General features: G+C 50.5%; 1 protein-coding gene across 1 annotated transcript; it reads left to right on the forward strand.

The window, feature by feature from the left end:
- Positions 1-1,428: 1,428 nt before the first annotated feature.
- Positions 1,429-15,004, forward strand: LOC137309465 (desmoplakin-like; the record flags this gene model as incomplete). The annotated part of the gene is made up of 4 exons (XM_067977665.1): positions 1,429-1,580; positions 4,221-4,338; positions 6,158-6,299; positions 14,870-15,004. Coding segments are annotated over 4 exons (547 nt in total), but the record flags the coding sequence as incomplete, so codon positions are not given.
- Between the last annotated feature and the right edge of the window lie 1,083 nt (positions 15,005-16,087).

Here is a 16,087-nt window from a genome sequence, read left to right on the forward strand (position 1 = left end):
TGCGGTGGGCTATTCGACTATGGGGGGCAGCACCGCCCACCCGGGCCCCTTGTCCGAAGCCGCCGGGTTGTGATCAGGAGCGGGAGCTCCAGCTGATTGGTCCCCTCCCTCCGCCCCCACCCCCCCCCCCCCCCGCCACTCCTCCTGTCAGAGGTGCCGTCTTTCCGATGAGACGTTAAACCGAGGGCCAATGCCGCCCACCCCGACCCTCCGTCCCTCAGGTCGACGGAAAAGGTTAATTAATCCCTCTGCCTATGACCGACAGACTGGTCCGTAAAGTTATGCATCAGTCACTCATGGTCGATGGTCCCAGTCACCATCCCCTCGCACGGGCACCCCTCGTCAGTCGTTATCAGACCTTTGAAGTGAACCATATAAAATCCATCCTTTCATCTCCCAGAAATGCCGCTGGTTTCCCTGTTCAATTTCAAAATCTGCAGACGACACAAAACTTGGAAGTGCAGCGAACAGTGAGGAGGATAGTGATAGACTTCAAGAGGAGATAGACAGGCTGGTGGAACGGGCGGACACGTGGCAGATGGAATTTAACGCAGAAAAATGCAAAGTGATCATTTTCGGTAGGAAGAACGAGGAGCGGCAAAATAAACTAGAGGGCACGATCCTAAAGGGGGAGCAGGAACAGAGAGATCTGGGGGTATATGAGCACAAATCAGGACAGGTTGAGAAAGTGGTTAAAAAAGCATACGGGATCCTGGGCTTTATAAATAGAGGCTCAGAGCACAAAAGCAAGGAAGTCATGATGAACCTTTATAAAACACTGGTTCGGCCACAACTGGAGTATTGTGTCCAGTTCTGGGCACCGCACTTTAGGAAAGATGTGAGGGCCTTAGAGAGGGTGCAGAAGAGATTTACTAGAATGATTCCAGGGATGAGGGACTTTAGTTCCGTGGATAGACTGGAGAAGCTGGGGTTGTTCTCCTTGGAACAGAGACGGTTGCGAGGAGATTTGATCGAGGTACTCAAAATCATGAAGGGTCTAGACAGAGTAGATAGAGAGAAACTGTTCCCATTGGTGGAAGGGTCGAGAACCAGAGGACACAGATTTAAGGTGATCGCAAAAGAATCAAAGGCGACATGAGGAGAAACCTTTTTACCCAGCGAGTGGTTAGGATCTGGAATGCACTGCCCGAGGGGGTGGTGGAGGCAGATTCAATCATGGCCTTCAAAAGGGGAACTGGATAAGTACTTGAAAGGAAAAATTTGCAGGGCTACGGGGACAGGGCGGGGGAGTGGGACTGGCTGGATTGCTCTTGCAGAGAACCAGCACGGACTCAATGGGCTGAATGGCCTCCTTCCTTGCTGTAACCTCTCTATGAGTCTCCGATGCTAAGATTATCTTAGGAAGCCCGTTGCTCCACCAGTTAGACGGGTGCGTTCGATTATTAACCCTTAACCCGCCAACAAAAGACGCCACGAGACCCACGTGTATTTTTTTTCTCTCTCTCTCTCTTCCTCGTCCCAGAGAGAGCCGGGAGCCGCGCAGAACCACCCGGTCAAGCAGCCCGCGGGGGAGCCGCGGCGAGTCCAGGCCGACAGCCAGCGGCAGCTGCAGTTACAAGGTGAGGGGCAGAACGGCCAGGGCAACGGCATCGCCTTCGAAAAGTCTGCTCCAGCCCAATCGCTGGGGGCGGGGGCGGGTGGGGGGTGAGGGGTCGAGGGGCATCGGTCAGAGGTCAGGAGGTCAAGCCTCAGCTTAAGAGTGGCCAACTCTGCTGGACGTATTCCTCATCATCTGATCTCCACCCGCCTCACCCAGTCGAATAGCCTATCTTTTCTCCCCACCCCCCCCACTCCCATTTCCAGTTTCGGGCGGCGGGGGGGGGGTTGATAAAATCTGGCAATTCCCCTCCGCTCTCCCCTCGGCGATCGGAACTGGTCCAGGAGGCCGCTACGACCCGATTTGCGTTGCCAGGATACCTGCCTCTTGGACGGGCCGACCCCCGGCCCAGCCAGAAGGAATTCCGCAGAATCGGCGTCCGCGGTGCGAGCCGGCCGCCCCTTCCAGAGGGGCCGCTGCTAATCTCCGGGGAAAAGGACCGCCTCCTGACATCTGACCCCGATCTGGCCTCGTACACAAATTGTGACCCTCCGCCCTCCGCTGGTCCTTCTTCAGTTATTTAGTCGGAACAAACTTCGAACTGGAACACAACGTAGTCCCTTCACCTTCACGGTGTTGGCCGTGCCTCAGTGGGTCTCTCTCTCTCTCTCGAGCCCCTCGGAGTCCAAAGGTCGAGGGTTCGAGCCCCCACTCCAGAGACCCGAGCCCCGTAATCCAGGCCCCGACACTCCCCCGGTGTCAGTACTGAGGGAGCGCCGCACTGTCGGAGGGGCGGTACTGAGGGAGCGCCGCACTGTCGGAGGGTCAGTACTGAGGGAGCGCCGCACTGTCGGAGGGTCAGTACTGAGGGAGCGCCGCACTGTCGGAGGGTCGGTACTGAGGGAGCGCCGCACTGTCGGAGGGTCGGTACTGAGGGAGCGCCGCACTGTCGGAGGGTCAGTACTGAGGAGCGCCGCACTGTCGGAGGTCGGTACTGAGGGAGCGCCGCACTGTCGGAGGGTCAGTTACTGAGGGAGCGCCGCACTGTCGGAGGGTCAGTACTGAGGGAGCGCCGCACTGTCGGAGGGTCAGTACTGAGGGAGCGCCGCACTGTCGGAGGGTCGGTACTGAGGAGCGCCGCACTGTCGGAGGGTCAGTACTGAGGGAGCGCCGCACTGTCGGAGGGTCGGTACTGAGGGAGCGCCGCACTGTGGGAGGGTCAGTACTGAGGGAGCGCCGCACTGTCGGAGGGTCAGTACTGAGGGAGCGCCGCACTGTCGGAGGGTCGGTACTGAGGGAGCGCCGCACTGTCGGAGGGTCAGTACTGAGAGAGCGCCGCACTGTGGGAGGGGCCGTCTTTCGGACGAGACGTCAGCCCCTCTCAGGTGGGACGTAAAAGATCCCACGGCCGCTATTACGGAGAAGAGCAGGGGGGAGTTCTCCCCGGGGTCCTGGGGCCGATATTTATCCCTCAACCAACATCACTAAAAAAAAAACCAGATGATCTGGGTCATTTATCACATCGCTGTTTGTGGATCTTGCTGTGCGCAAATTGGCTGCTGCGTTCCCCACATTGCAAGAGTGACCGCACTTCGAAGAAAAAGTACGTCACTGGACGTCCTGAGGTGTTGAAAGGGGCTGTCGAAATGCAAAGTTCTTTCTTTATCAACCTCAGGTCAGATCATCCAACATACGGCAAAGATTCCCTTTCCCAAGGGCTCGGCTCCAGCTCCTCCCGACCTGCCCCCTTTTGTGCATCATATTTTGCGATTGTGTCTCTCATCTCCAATTGACCCACCCGTTGAGGATCAGCTGTCTTCATCCCCCTGCTCCATCTCCGGACTCGACTGTTCCAATGCCTCCCGTCTTCCACCCTCCATCTCAAACTCTGCTCCCCCCCTCCCCCCTCTGGCCAAGTCCCGTTCACCCATCGCCGCCCCCACCAACCCCCCGCCCGGTGTGCTCGCTGACCTACCGTTGTGCTCCCGGTCCATTTCAAAAATTCTCATCCTCGTGTTCGAATCCCCTCCATGGCCCTCGCCATCCCCACCTCTGTAACCTCCTCCAACCCTCCCAGATCTCTGCGCCCCTCCGATTCTGGCCTCTTGCGCATTCCCATCGTTCCACCATTGGCGGCCGTGCCTTGGCCTAAGCTCTGGAATTCCCTCCCTGAACCTCTCCGCCTCTCTCCCTCCTCCTTTAAGACGCTCCTTAAAACCTCCCTCTTTGACCGAGCTTTTGGTCGCCCCTCCTAATATCTGGGTTGGCGTCCATTTTTACCTCACGTTTAAGGCCCTGTTGCTATTGTTATTCTGTGTTACGAGCTCTCTCCGGGGCCGTTAACTCCCTATACGGTGAGGGGGCCAAAATCTGTACACAGTGTTCCAGGCGTCTTGGCTTTTTTTCAGAGTCGCCCTGACCTCTTGGATCTGATCTTCGAGCCCTCTCGATGTCAATCGGAAATTCACTTCGGCCAACTCAGCACAGGCCCGATATGGAGCCTGGGCCTTTCCTGCTGGGCCTCCCATTGGCGGTTCGTGCCTGTCGGAGCTGGAACAGACCAGTCCCCCCGCCACCCCCCCCCGTCTCCTCCCCCACGTCCATCGGCAGGCGGCTCCCTCCCGGCATTCCCGGTGTAACCGGCCTGCGATCTGTTCCCCAGGGTTACTGGACAACCTGGAGCGGGAGAACAGGGACCTGCAGATGCTGTGCGGGGTGCTGAAACAGGAGAAGTCCGAGCTGGCCTGGACGGTGAAGGAGTTGCAGGGCCAGCTGCAGAGGTGAGGGGCCTCGCTCGAGGGTCATTACGGGCCGCGGCCCGCGGAACGTTCCGGAGACGCAACAAGGGGAGGGGGAGGGGGGAGCGGGCTCCGGACAAGAATACATCACCAAAATTCACCGATCTTTACCAACATTCACCAATATTCACCGATATTCACCGACATTCACCGACATTCACCGACATTCACCAATATTCACTGACATTCACCAATAGTCACTGAAATTCACCAATATTCACCATTATTCACCAACATTCACCAATATTCACTGACATTCACCGACATTCACTGACATTCACCAATATTCACTGACATTCACCAACATTCACTGACATTCACCAATATTCACTGACATTCACCGACATTCACTGACATTCACCGACATTCACTGACATTCACCAATATTCACTGACATTCACCGACATTCACTGACATTCACCAATATTCACCGACATTCACCAATATTCACTGACATTCACCAATAGTCACTGAAATTCACCGATATTCACCGACATTCACCAACATTCACCGACATTCACCGACATTCACCAATATTCACTGACATTCACCAATATTCACTGACATTCACCAATATTCACTGACATTCACCAATATTCACCATTATTCACCAACATTCACCGATATTCACCATTATTCACCAATATTCACTGACATTCACCAATAGTCACTGAAATTCACCAATATTCACCAATATTCACTGAAATTCACCAATATTCACCAACATTCATCGATATTCACCGAAATTCACCATTATTCACCAATATTCACCGACATTCATCAATATTCACCGATATTCACCAACATTCACCGACATTCACCAATATTCACCGACATTCACCAATATTCACCGTTATTCAATGACATCCACTGACATTCGCCACCAATATTCACCGAAATTCACCAATATTTACCAATATGGACTCATATTCACCAATATTCACCAACACTCACCAATATTCAATCTGGAAAAGTGCTGCAGCTCCTGAGCTCACTGGGAACACCGTGGGCAAATGATGTCTCCCGATCTGGGCACCCTACCCTCGGTTAAAGTCACTCTTCTCAAAACCTTCTACGGGGGCTGACCCTCGCCGGGAATACGGCCACACGGTCACACCCGGTGCCCTCTGGCACAGTGGACGTTGCCGGGGTGGGGAAGCGGTGGTGGGACCCTCCATGTCCGCACGCACCCTCCACTTTCCGGGAGACTTGTGGCTGGCCATTAGGAGCAGGGATGCTGGCTGGACTTTTCCTTCCCGCTCCCTGACCCGGGAGCGTCAAGTCCAGCCGCGGCATCAATATCGGCCAACACCACAGGCTGAGGGCTCGGCCTGCGGGACCTTTCTGATCTTTGGGCCTCAGCCACTTTAAATTACCCTCCGCGATCCGTCCTTGCTTTGTATTTTCCTGGCGTTCCCAAGGGTCAGTTGATGAATCTACAAGGCGGGAGAGGGGACTCCGGAAAGTCGCTCCGCAGCGCCACCCACTGGCCAGAGCCGGCAACTGCGACCGTGACGGGCAACTGTTTACATACAGGATTTCCATTCCAAATGTTTACATGGGCGGTTTCTATGTTAAATCTTGAAAAGCAAGAGCAAGGATAATTGTGACAACAGGAAGTTGGGCAGGACCTGCACTGGACACAGGTTTTATTTTTTAATTGCAATCGGCGGCCTGACCAAATCTGGTTCCGTCCTGCGTCAAGCCCCAGTCTGAAGGAATGCCTCGGTAGTTGCACCATTGCAGCTACAGCCCTGATCTCACTCTCCTCCATCTCCGCCCTCCCATTTTCTCCCTCCAGCTCCAGTCAGGAGAGATTATCTCTCAAATCCCAGCTCGACCATCTCGGAGAAGACGAGACGGGCGGTGGCAGCAGAAGGAAATTATCAGGCCGCGCCCTGGACTTGGCAGTGATTGAGAGGGCACAGAAAGCGGATCAAGAGGTGGGCAATTTAATCGGAGGGTTTGGGGGGGTTTATATATAGAATAACAGATACCCGGGAGTGAGTTACAGACTGGAATCTAATCGAGGGGTTCGGGGGGTTTATATATAGAATAACAGATACCCGGGAGTGAGTTACAGGCTGGAATCTAATCGAGGGGTTCGGGAGCGTTTATATATAGAATAACAGATACCCGGGAGTGAGTTACAGGCTGGAATCTAATCGAGGGGTTCGGGGGGGTTTATATATATAATAACAGATACTCGGGAGTGAGTTACAGACTGGAATCTAATCGAGGGGTTCGGGGGGTTTATATACAGAATAACAGATACTCGGGAGTGAGTTACAGACTGGAATCTAATCGAGGGGTTCGGGGGGGTTTATATATAGAATAACAGATACCCGGGAGTGAGTTACAGACTGGAATCTAATCGAGGGGTTCGGGGGGTTTATATATAGAATAACAGATACTCGGGAGTGAGTTACAGACTGGAATCTAATCGAGGGGTTCGGTGGGGTTTATATATAGAATAACAGATACCCGGGAGTGAGTTACAGACTGGAATCTAATCGAGGGGTTCGGAGGGTTTATATATAGAATAACAGATACCCGGGAGTGAGTTACAGACTGGAATCTAATCGAGGGGTTCGGGGGGTTTATATATAGAATAACAGATACCCGGGAGTGAGTTACAGACTGGAATCTAATCGAGGGGTTCGGGAGCGTTTATATACAGAATAACAGATACCCGGGAGTGAGTTACAGGCTGGAATCTAATCGAGGGGTTCGGGGGGGTTTATATATAGAATAACAGATACCCGGGAGTGAGTTACAGGCTGGAATCTAATCGAGGGGTTCGGGGGGGGTTTATATATAGAATAACAGATACTCGGGAGTGAGTTACAGACTGGAATCTAATCGAGGGGTTCGGGGGGTTTATATATAGAATAACAGATACTCGGGAGTGAGTTACAGACTGGAATCTAATCGAGGGGTTCGGGGGGGGTTTTTTATAGAATAACAGATACCCGGGAGTGAGTTACAGACTGGAATCTAATCGAGGGGTTCGGGGGGTTTATATATAGAATAACAGATACTCGGGAGTGAGTTACAGGCTGGAATCTAATCGAGGGGTTCGGTGGGGTTTATATATAGAATAACAGATACCCGGGAGTGAGTTACAGACTGGAATCTAATCGAGGGGTTCGGGGGGGTTTATATATAGAATAACAGATACCCGGGAGTGAGTTACAGGCTGGAATCTAATCGAGGGGTTCGGGGGGTTTATATATAGAATAACAGATACCCGGGAGTGAGTTACAGGCTGGAATCTAATCGAGGGGTTCGGGGGGTTTATATATAGAATAACAGATACCCGGGAGTGAGTTACAGACTGGAATCTAATCGAGGGGTTCGGGGGGTTTATATATAGAATAACAGATACCCGGGAGTGAGTTACAGACTGGAATCTAATCGAGGGGTTCGGGGGGTTTATATATAGAATAACAGATACCCGGGAGTGAGTTACAGACTGGAATCTAATCGAGGGGTTCGGGGGGTTTATATATAGAATAACAGATACCCGGGAGTGAGTTACAGGCTGGAATCTAATCGAGGGGTTCGGGATTTATTTATAGAATAACAGATACCCGGGAGTGAGTTACAGGCTGGAATCTAATCGAGGGGTTCGGGGGGTTTATATATAGAATAACAGATACCCGGGAGTGAGTTACAGGCTGGAATCTAATCGAGGGGTTCGGGGGGGTTTATATATAGAATAACAGATACCCGGGAGTGAGTTACAGACTGGAATCTAATCGAGGGGTTCGGAGGGTTTATACATAGAATAACAGATATCCGGGAGTGAGTTACAGACTGGAATCTAATCGAGGGGTTCGGAGGGTTTATATATAGAATAACAGATACCCGGGAGTGAGTTACAGGCTGGAATCTAATCGAGGGGTTCGGGGGGTTTATATATAGAATAACAGATACCCGGGAGTGAGTTACAGGCTGGAATCTAATCGAGGGGTTCGGGGGGTTTATATATAGAATAACAGATACCCGGGAGTGAGTTACAGACTGGAATCTAATCGAGGGGTTCGGGGGGTTTATATATAGAATAACAGATACCCGGGAGTGAGTTACAGACTGGAATCTAATCGAGGGGTTCGGAGGGTTTATATATAGAATAACAGATACCCGGGAGTGAGTTACAGACTGGAATCTAATCGAGGGGTTCGGGGGGGGTTATATACAGAATAACAGATACCCGGGAGTGAGTTACAGGCTGGAATCTAATCGAGGGGTTCGGGGGGGGTTTATATATAGAATAACAGATACCCGGGAGTGAGTTACAGGCTGGAATCTAATCGAGGTGTTCGGGGGGTTTATATATAGAATAACAGATACCCGGGAGTGAGTTACAGGCTGGAATCTAATCGAGGGGTTTGGGGGGTTTATATACAGAATAACAGATACCCGGGAGTGAGTTACAGGCTGGAATCTAATCGAGGGGTTCGGGGGGTTTATATATAGAATAACAGATACCCGGGAGTGAGTTACAGACTGGAATCTAATCGAGGGGTTCGGGAGGGGTTTATATATAGAATAACAGATACCCGGGAGTGAGTTACAGACTGGAATCTAATCGAGGGGTTCGGGGAGTTTATATATAGAATAACAGATACACGGGAGTGAGTTTCAGGCTGGAATCTAATCGAGGGGTTCGGGGGGTTTATATATAGAATAACAGATACCCGGGAGTGAGTTACAGACTGGAATCTAATCGAGGGGTTCGGGGGGTTTATATATGGAATAACAGATACCCGGGAGTGAGTTACAGGCTGGAATCTAATCGAGGGGTTCGGGGGGGTTTATATATAGAATAACAGATACCCGGGAGTGAGTTACAGGCTGGAATCTAATCGAGGGGTTCGGGGGGGGTTTATATATAGAATAACAGATACCCGGGAGTGAGTTACAGACTGGAATCTAATCGAGGGGTTCGGGGGGTTTATATATAGAATAACAGATACTCGGGAGTGAGTTACAGACTGGAATCTAATCGAGGGGTTCGGTGGGGTTTATATATAGAATAACAGATACCCGGGAGTGAGTTACAGACTGGAATCTAATCGAGGGGTTCGGAGGGTTTATATATAGAATAACAGATACCCGGGAGTGAGTTACAGACTGGAATCTAATCGAGGCGTTCGGGGGGTTTATATATAGAATAACAGATACCCGGGAGTGAGTGACAGACTGGAATCTAATCGAGGGGTTCGGGAGCGTTTATATACAGAATAACAGATACCCGGGAGTGAGTTACAGGCTGGAATCTAATCGAGGGGTTCGGGGGGGTTTATATATAGAATAACAGATACCCGGGAGTGAGTTACAGGCTGGAATCTAATCGAGGGGTTCGGGGGGGTTTATATATAGAATAACAGATACTCGGGAGTGAGTTACAGACTGGAATCTAATCGAGGGGTTCGGGGGGTTTATATATAGAATAACAGATACTCGGGAGTGAGTTACAGACTGGAATCTAATCGAGGGGTTCGGGGGGAGTTTTTTATAAAATAACAGATACCCGGGAGTGAGTTACAGACTGGAATCTAATCGAGGGGTTCGGGGGGTTTATATATAGAATAACAGATACTCGGGAGTGAGTTACAGGCTGGAATCTAATCGAGGGGTTCGGTGGGGTTTATATATAGAATAACAGATACCCGGGAGTGAGTTACAGACTGGAATCTAATCGAGGGGTTCGGTGGGGTTTATATATAGAATAACAGATACCCGGGAGTGAGTTACAGGCTGGAATCTAATCGAGGGGTTCGGGGGGTTTATATATAGAATAACAGATACCCGGGAGTGAGTTACAGGCTGGAATCTAATCGAGGGGTTCGGGGGGTTTATATATAGAATAACAGATACCCGGGAGTGAGTTACAGACTGGAATCTAATCGAGGGGTTCGGGGGGTTTATATATCGAATAACAGATACCCGGGAGTGAGTTACAGACTGGAATCTAATCGAGGGGTTCGGGGGGTTTATATATAGAATAACAGATACCCGGGAGTGAGTTACAGACTGGAATCTAATCGAGGGGTTCGGGGGGTTTATATATAGAATAACAGATACCCGGGAGTGAGTTACAGGCTGGAATCTCATCGAGGGGTTCGGGATTTATTTATAGAATAACAGATACCCGGGAGTGCGTTACAGGCTGGAATCTAATCGAGGGGTTCGGGGGGTTTATATATAGAATAACAGATACCCGGGAGTGAGTTACAGGCTGGAATCTAATCGAGGGGTTCGGGGGGGTTTATATATAGAATAACAGATACCCGGGAGTGAGTTACAGACTGGAATCTAATCGAGGGGTTCGGAGGGTTTATACATAGAATAACAGATATCCGGGAGTGAGTTACAGACTGGAATCTAATCGAGGGGTTCGGAGGGTTTATATATAGAATAACAGATACCCGGGAGTGAGTTACAGGCTGGAATCTAATCGAGGGGTTCGGGGGGTTTATATATAGAATAACAGATACCCGGGAGTGAGTTACAGGCTGGAATCTAATCGAGGGGTTCGGGGGGTTTATATATAGAATAACAGATACCCGGGAGTGAGTTACAGACTGGAATCTAATCGAGGGGTTCGGGGGGTTTATATATAGAATAACAGATACCCGGGAGTGAGTTACAGACTGGAATCTAATCGAGGGGTTCGGAGGGTTTATATATAGAATAACAGATACCCGGGAGTGAGTTACAGACTGGAATCTAATCGAGGGGTTCGGGGGGGGTTATATACAGAATAACAGATACCCGGGAGTGAGTTACAGGCTGGAATCTAATCGAGGGGTTCGGGGGGGGTTTATATATAGAATAACAGATACCCGGGAGTGAGTTACAGGCTGGAATCTAATCGAGGGGTTCGGGGGGTTTATATATAGAATAACAGATACCCGGGAGTGAGTTACAGGCTGGAATCTAATCGAGGGGTTTGGGGGGTTTATATATAGAATAACAGATACCCGGGAGTGAGTTACAGGCTGGAATCTAATCGAGGGGTTCGGGGGGTTTATATATAGAATAACAGATACCCGGGAGTGAGTTACAGACTGGAATCTAATCGAGGGGTTCGGGAGGGGTTTATATATAGAATAACAGATACCCGGGAGTGAGTTACAGACTGGAATCTAATCGAGGGGTTCGGGGAGTTTATATATAGAATAACAGATACACGGGAGTGAGTTTCAGGCTGGAATCTAATCGAGGGGTTCGGGGGGTTTATATATAGAATAACAGATACCCGGGAGTGAGTTACAGACTGGAATCTAATCGAGGGGTTCGGGGGGTTTATATATGGAATAACAGATACCCGGGAGTGAGTTACAGGCTGGAATCTAATCGAGGGGTTCGGGGGGGTTTATATATAGAATAACAGATACCCGGGAGTGAGTTACAGGCTGGAATCTAATCGAGGGGTTCGGGGGGGGTTTATATATAGAATAACAGATACCCGGGAGTGAGTTACAGACTGGAATCTGATCAAGGGGTTCGGGGGGGATTTATATATAGAATAACAGATACCCGGGAGTGAGTTACAGGCTGGAATCTAATCGAGGGGTTCGGGGGGGTTTATATATAGAATAACAGATACCCGGGAGTGAGTTAAAGGCTGGAATCTAATCGAGGGGTTCGGGGGGGTTTATATAGAGAATAACAGATACCCGGGAGTGAGTTACAGACTGGAATCTAATTGAGGGGTTCGGGGGGGTTTATATATAGAATAACAGATACCCGGGAGTGAGTTACAGACTGGAATCTAATCGAGGGGTTCGGAGGGTTTATATATAGAATAACAGATACCCGGGAGTGAGTTACAGGCTGGAATCTAATCGAGGGGTTCGGGGGGTTTATATATAGAATAACAGATACCCGGGAGTGAGTTACAGACTGGAATCTAATCGAGGGGTTCGGGGGGTTTATATATAGAATAACAGATACCCGGGAGTGAGTTACAGGCTGGAATCTGATCGAGGGGTTCGGGGGGGTTTATATATAGAATAACAGATACCCGGGAGTGAGTTACAGACTGGAATCTGATCGAGGGGTTCGGGGGGGTTTATATATAGAATAACAGATACCCGGGAGTGAGTTACAGACTGGAATCTGATCGAGGGGTTCAGGGGGGGTTTATATATAGAATAACAGATACCCGGGAGTGAGTTACAGACTGGAATCTGATCGAGGGGTTCGGGGGGGTTTATATATAGAATAACAGATACCCGGGAGTGAGTTGCAGACTGGAATCTAATCGAGGGGTTTGGGGGGGTTTATATATAGAATAACAGATACCCGGGAGTGAGTTACAGACTGGAATCTAATCGAGGGGTTCGGGGGGTTTATATATAGAATAACAGATACCCGGGAGTGAGTTACAGACTGGAATCTGATCGAGGGGTTCGGGGGGTTTATATATAGAATAACAGATACCCGGGAGTGAGTTACAGACTGGAATCTAATCGAGGGGTTCGGGGGGGTTTATATATAGAATAACAGATACCCGGGAGTGAGTTACAGACTGGAATCTGATCGAGGGGTTCGGGGGGGTTTATATATAGAATAACAGATACCCGGGAGTGAGTTACAGGCTGGAATCTAATCGAGGGGTTCGGGGGGGGTTTATATATAGAATAACAGATACCCGGGAGTGAGTTACAGACTGGAATCTAATCGAGGGGTTCGGAGGGTTTATATATAGAATAACAGATACCCGGGAGTGAGTTACAGACTGGAATCTAATCGAGGGGTTCGGGGGGTTTATATATAGAATAACAGATACCCGGGAGTGAGTTACAGACTGGAATCTGATCGAGGGGTTCGGGGGGGTTTATATATAGAATAACAGATACCCTGGAGTGAGTTACAGACTGGAATCTGATCGTGGGGTTCGGGGGGTTTATATATAGAATAACAGATACCCGGGAGTGAGTTACAGACTGGAATCTAATCGAGGGGTTCGGGGGGGTTTATATATAGAATAACAGATACCCGGGAGTGAGTTCCAGACTGGAATCTGATCGTGGGGTTCGGGGGGTTTATATATAGAATAACAGATACCCGGGAGTGAGTTACAGACTGGAATCTGATCGTGGGGTTCGGGGGGTTTATATATCGAATAACAGATACCCGGGAGTGAGTTACAGACTGGAATCTGATCGAGGGGTTCGGGGGGGTTTATATATAGAATAACAGATACCCGGGAGTGAGTTACAGACTGGAATCTGATCGAGGGGTTCGGGGGGGTTTATATATAGAATAACAGATACCCTGGAGTGAGTTACAGACTGGAATCTGATCGTGGGGTTCGGGGGTTTATATATAGAATAACAGATACCCGGGAGTGAGTTACAGACTGGAATCTAATCGAGGGGTTCGGGGGGGTTTATATATAGAATAACAGATACCCGGGAGTGAGTTACAGACTGGAATCTGATCGTGGGGTTCGGGGGTTTTTTTATAGAATAACAGATACCCGGGAGTGAGTTACAGACTGGAATCTGATTGTGGGGTTCGGGGGGTTTATATATAGAATAATAGATACCCGGGAGTGAGTTACAGACTGGAATCTGATCGAGGGGTTCGGGGGGGTTTATATATAGAATAACAGATACCCGGGAGTGAGTTACAGGCTGGAATCTAATCGAGGGGTTCGGGGGGGTTTATATATAGAATAACAGATACCCGGGAGTGAGTTACAGGCTGGAATCTGATCGAGGGTTTCGGGGGGGTTTATATATAGAATAACAGATACCCGGGAGTGAGTTACAGACTGGAATCTAATCGAGGGGTACGGGGGGGTTTATATATAGAATAACAGATGCCCGGGAGTGAGTTACAGACTGGAATCTAATCGAGGGGTTCGGGGGGTTTATATATAGAATAACAGATACCCGGGAGTGAGTTACAGGCTGGAATCTAATCGAGGGGTTCGGGGGGTTTATATATAGAATAACAGATACCCGGGAGTGAGTTACAGACTGGAATCTAATCGAGGGGTTCGGGGGGTTTATATATAGAATAACAGATACCCGGGAGTGAGTTACAGACTGGAATCTAATCGAGGGGTTCGGGGGGTTTATATTTAGAATAACAGATACCCGGGAGTGAGTTACAGACTGGAATCTAATCGAGGGGTTCGGGGGGTTTATATATAGAATAACAGATACCCGGGAGTGAGTTACAGACTGGAATCTAATCGAGGGGTTCGGGGGGTTTATATAGAGAATAACAGATACCCGGGAGTGAGTTACAGACTGGAATCTAATCGAGGGGTTCGGGGGGTTTATATATAGAATAACAGATACCCGGGAGTGAGTTACAGGCTGGAATCTAATCGAGGGGTTCGGGGGGTTTATATATAGAATAACAGATACCCGGGAGTGAGTTACAGACTGGAATCTAATCGAGGGGTTCGGGAGGGGTTTATAAATAGAAGGACGGATACCCGGGAGTGTTTGGCTTCACTGAGCGATGTTTCTCTTGTCAGGCAGCCTTGGCGAAAGCCCAGCTCATCGCTGTCCTGGAGAAGTATGATCGTGTTGAGAAGGACAATCAGTCCATGGCCGACGAAATCCACCACTTCCGCGAGGAGATCGGCCGCCTGCGGCAGCGCCCCTCCCGGGTAAGAGCGCGCCCCGTCCCCTTCCCAACCCTGCTCCCCTGTAGTTTTGCCAAATTCCTCCAACCACCAACACCCCCCCTCCCACCGCCCCGCCACCGAAGGCGCTGACTCTCGCCGGGGGTGCGGATTCCGTGGGACCCGCTGCCCAGCGACCGCTCTTTCGCGTGGGCTATTCGCCCACGGGGGGCGTCGCAATCTCGACCGGTCCGGCCCTCGCCCGACCTGCACGGGGTGAGGGAACGCCCCCCCTCCCCCCCCCCCCCCTATTCCCACAGCCTCTTCCCCCGACCCCTCCTCGAGGCACCGAGTCGGCCCCCCCCTTCCTTCCACTCCCACTCGGAGGCGGGGTGGGGGGGGGGAGGAGGGAGTGGGGGAGGGGGGCTGAATGCGAGAATTCCCTGCAGTCCTAACGCTGCAGCAGGAACATTCCTTTCTGTTGCCTCAGTAATCTCCACAGATTCCTCCCCGCTGGCTCGCACTCTGCCCTGTTTCAGCAGCCTCACTGACTCACGCCGAGGATGGATCTGATATTCCCTTGCTGACTCACTGCTCTGGCCACCCCCCTCCTCCTCCTCCTCCGCAGCCCCCAGCCCCAATCCCACCACCAACCCCCTCCCAGGTCTCTCCTTGTCTCCTGTGCCCAAATTTGGTCAGTGGAATGCACAAGGGGTCGCAGGTCAGCTTCCTGTGCCAGCTAATACACTCAGTGATATTATCCTGTCTCTCTCTCTCTCTCTCTCGGCCCGGGGTGCGATGGTGTTAACCCTTCGCTGACCATGAGGCATCTGGTGTATCGGAGTGTTACAGTGAGGGGTGTGGGGTATATCAGAGTGTTACAGTGACGGGTGTGGGGTATATCAGAGTGTTACAGTGAGGGGTGTGGGGTATATCAGAGTGTTACAGTGAGGGGTGTGGGGTATATCAGAGTGTTACAGTGAGGGGTGTGGGGTATATCAGAGTGTTACAGTGAGGGGTGTGGGGTATATCAGAGTGTTACAGTGAGGGGTGTGGGATATATCAGAGTGTTACAGTGAGGGGTGTGGGATATATCAGAGTGTTACAGTGAGGGGTGTGGGATATATC

The sequence above is a fragment of the Heptranchias perlo genome, unplaced genomic scaffold, assembly GCF_035084215.1.
Source record: "Heptranchias perlo isolate sHepPer1 unplaced genomic scaffold, sHepPer1.hap1 HAP1_SCAFFOLD_1642, whole genome shotgun sequence".
In the NCBI taxonomy this organism is placed as follows: domain Eukaryota; kingdom Metazoa; phylum Chordata; class Chondrichthyes; order Hexanchiformes; family Hexanchidae; genus Heptranchias; species Heptranchias perlo.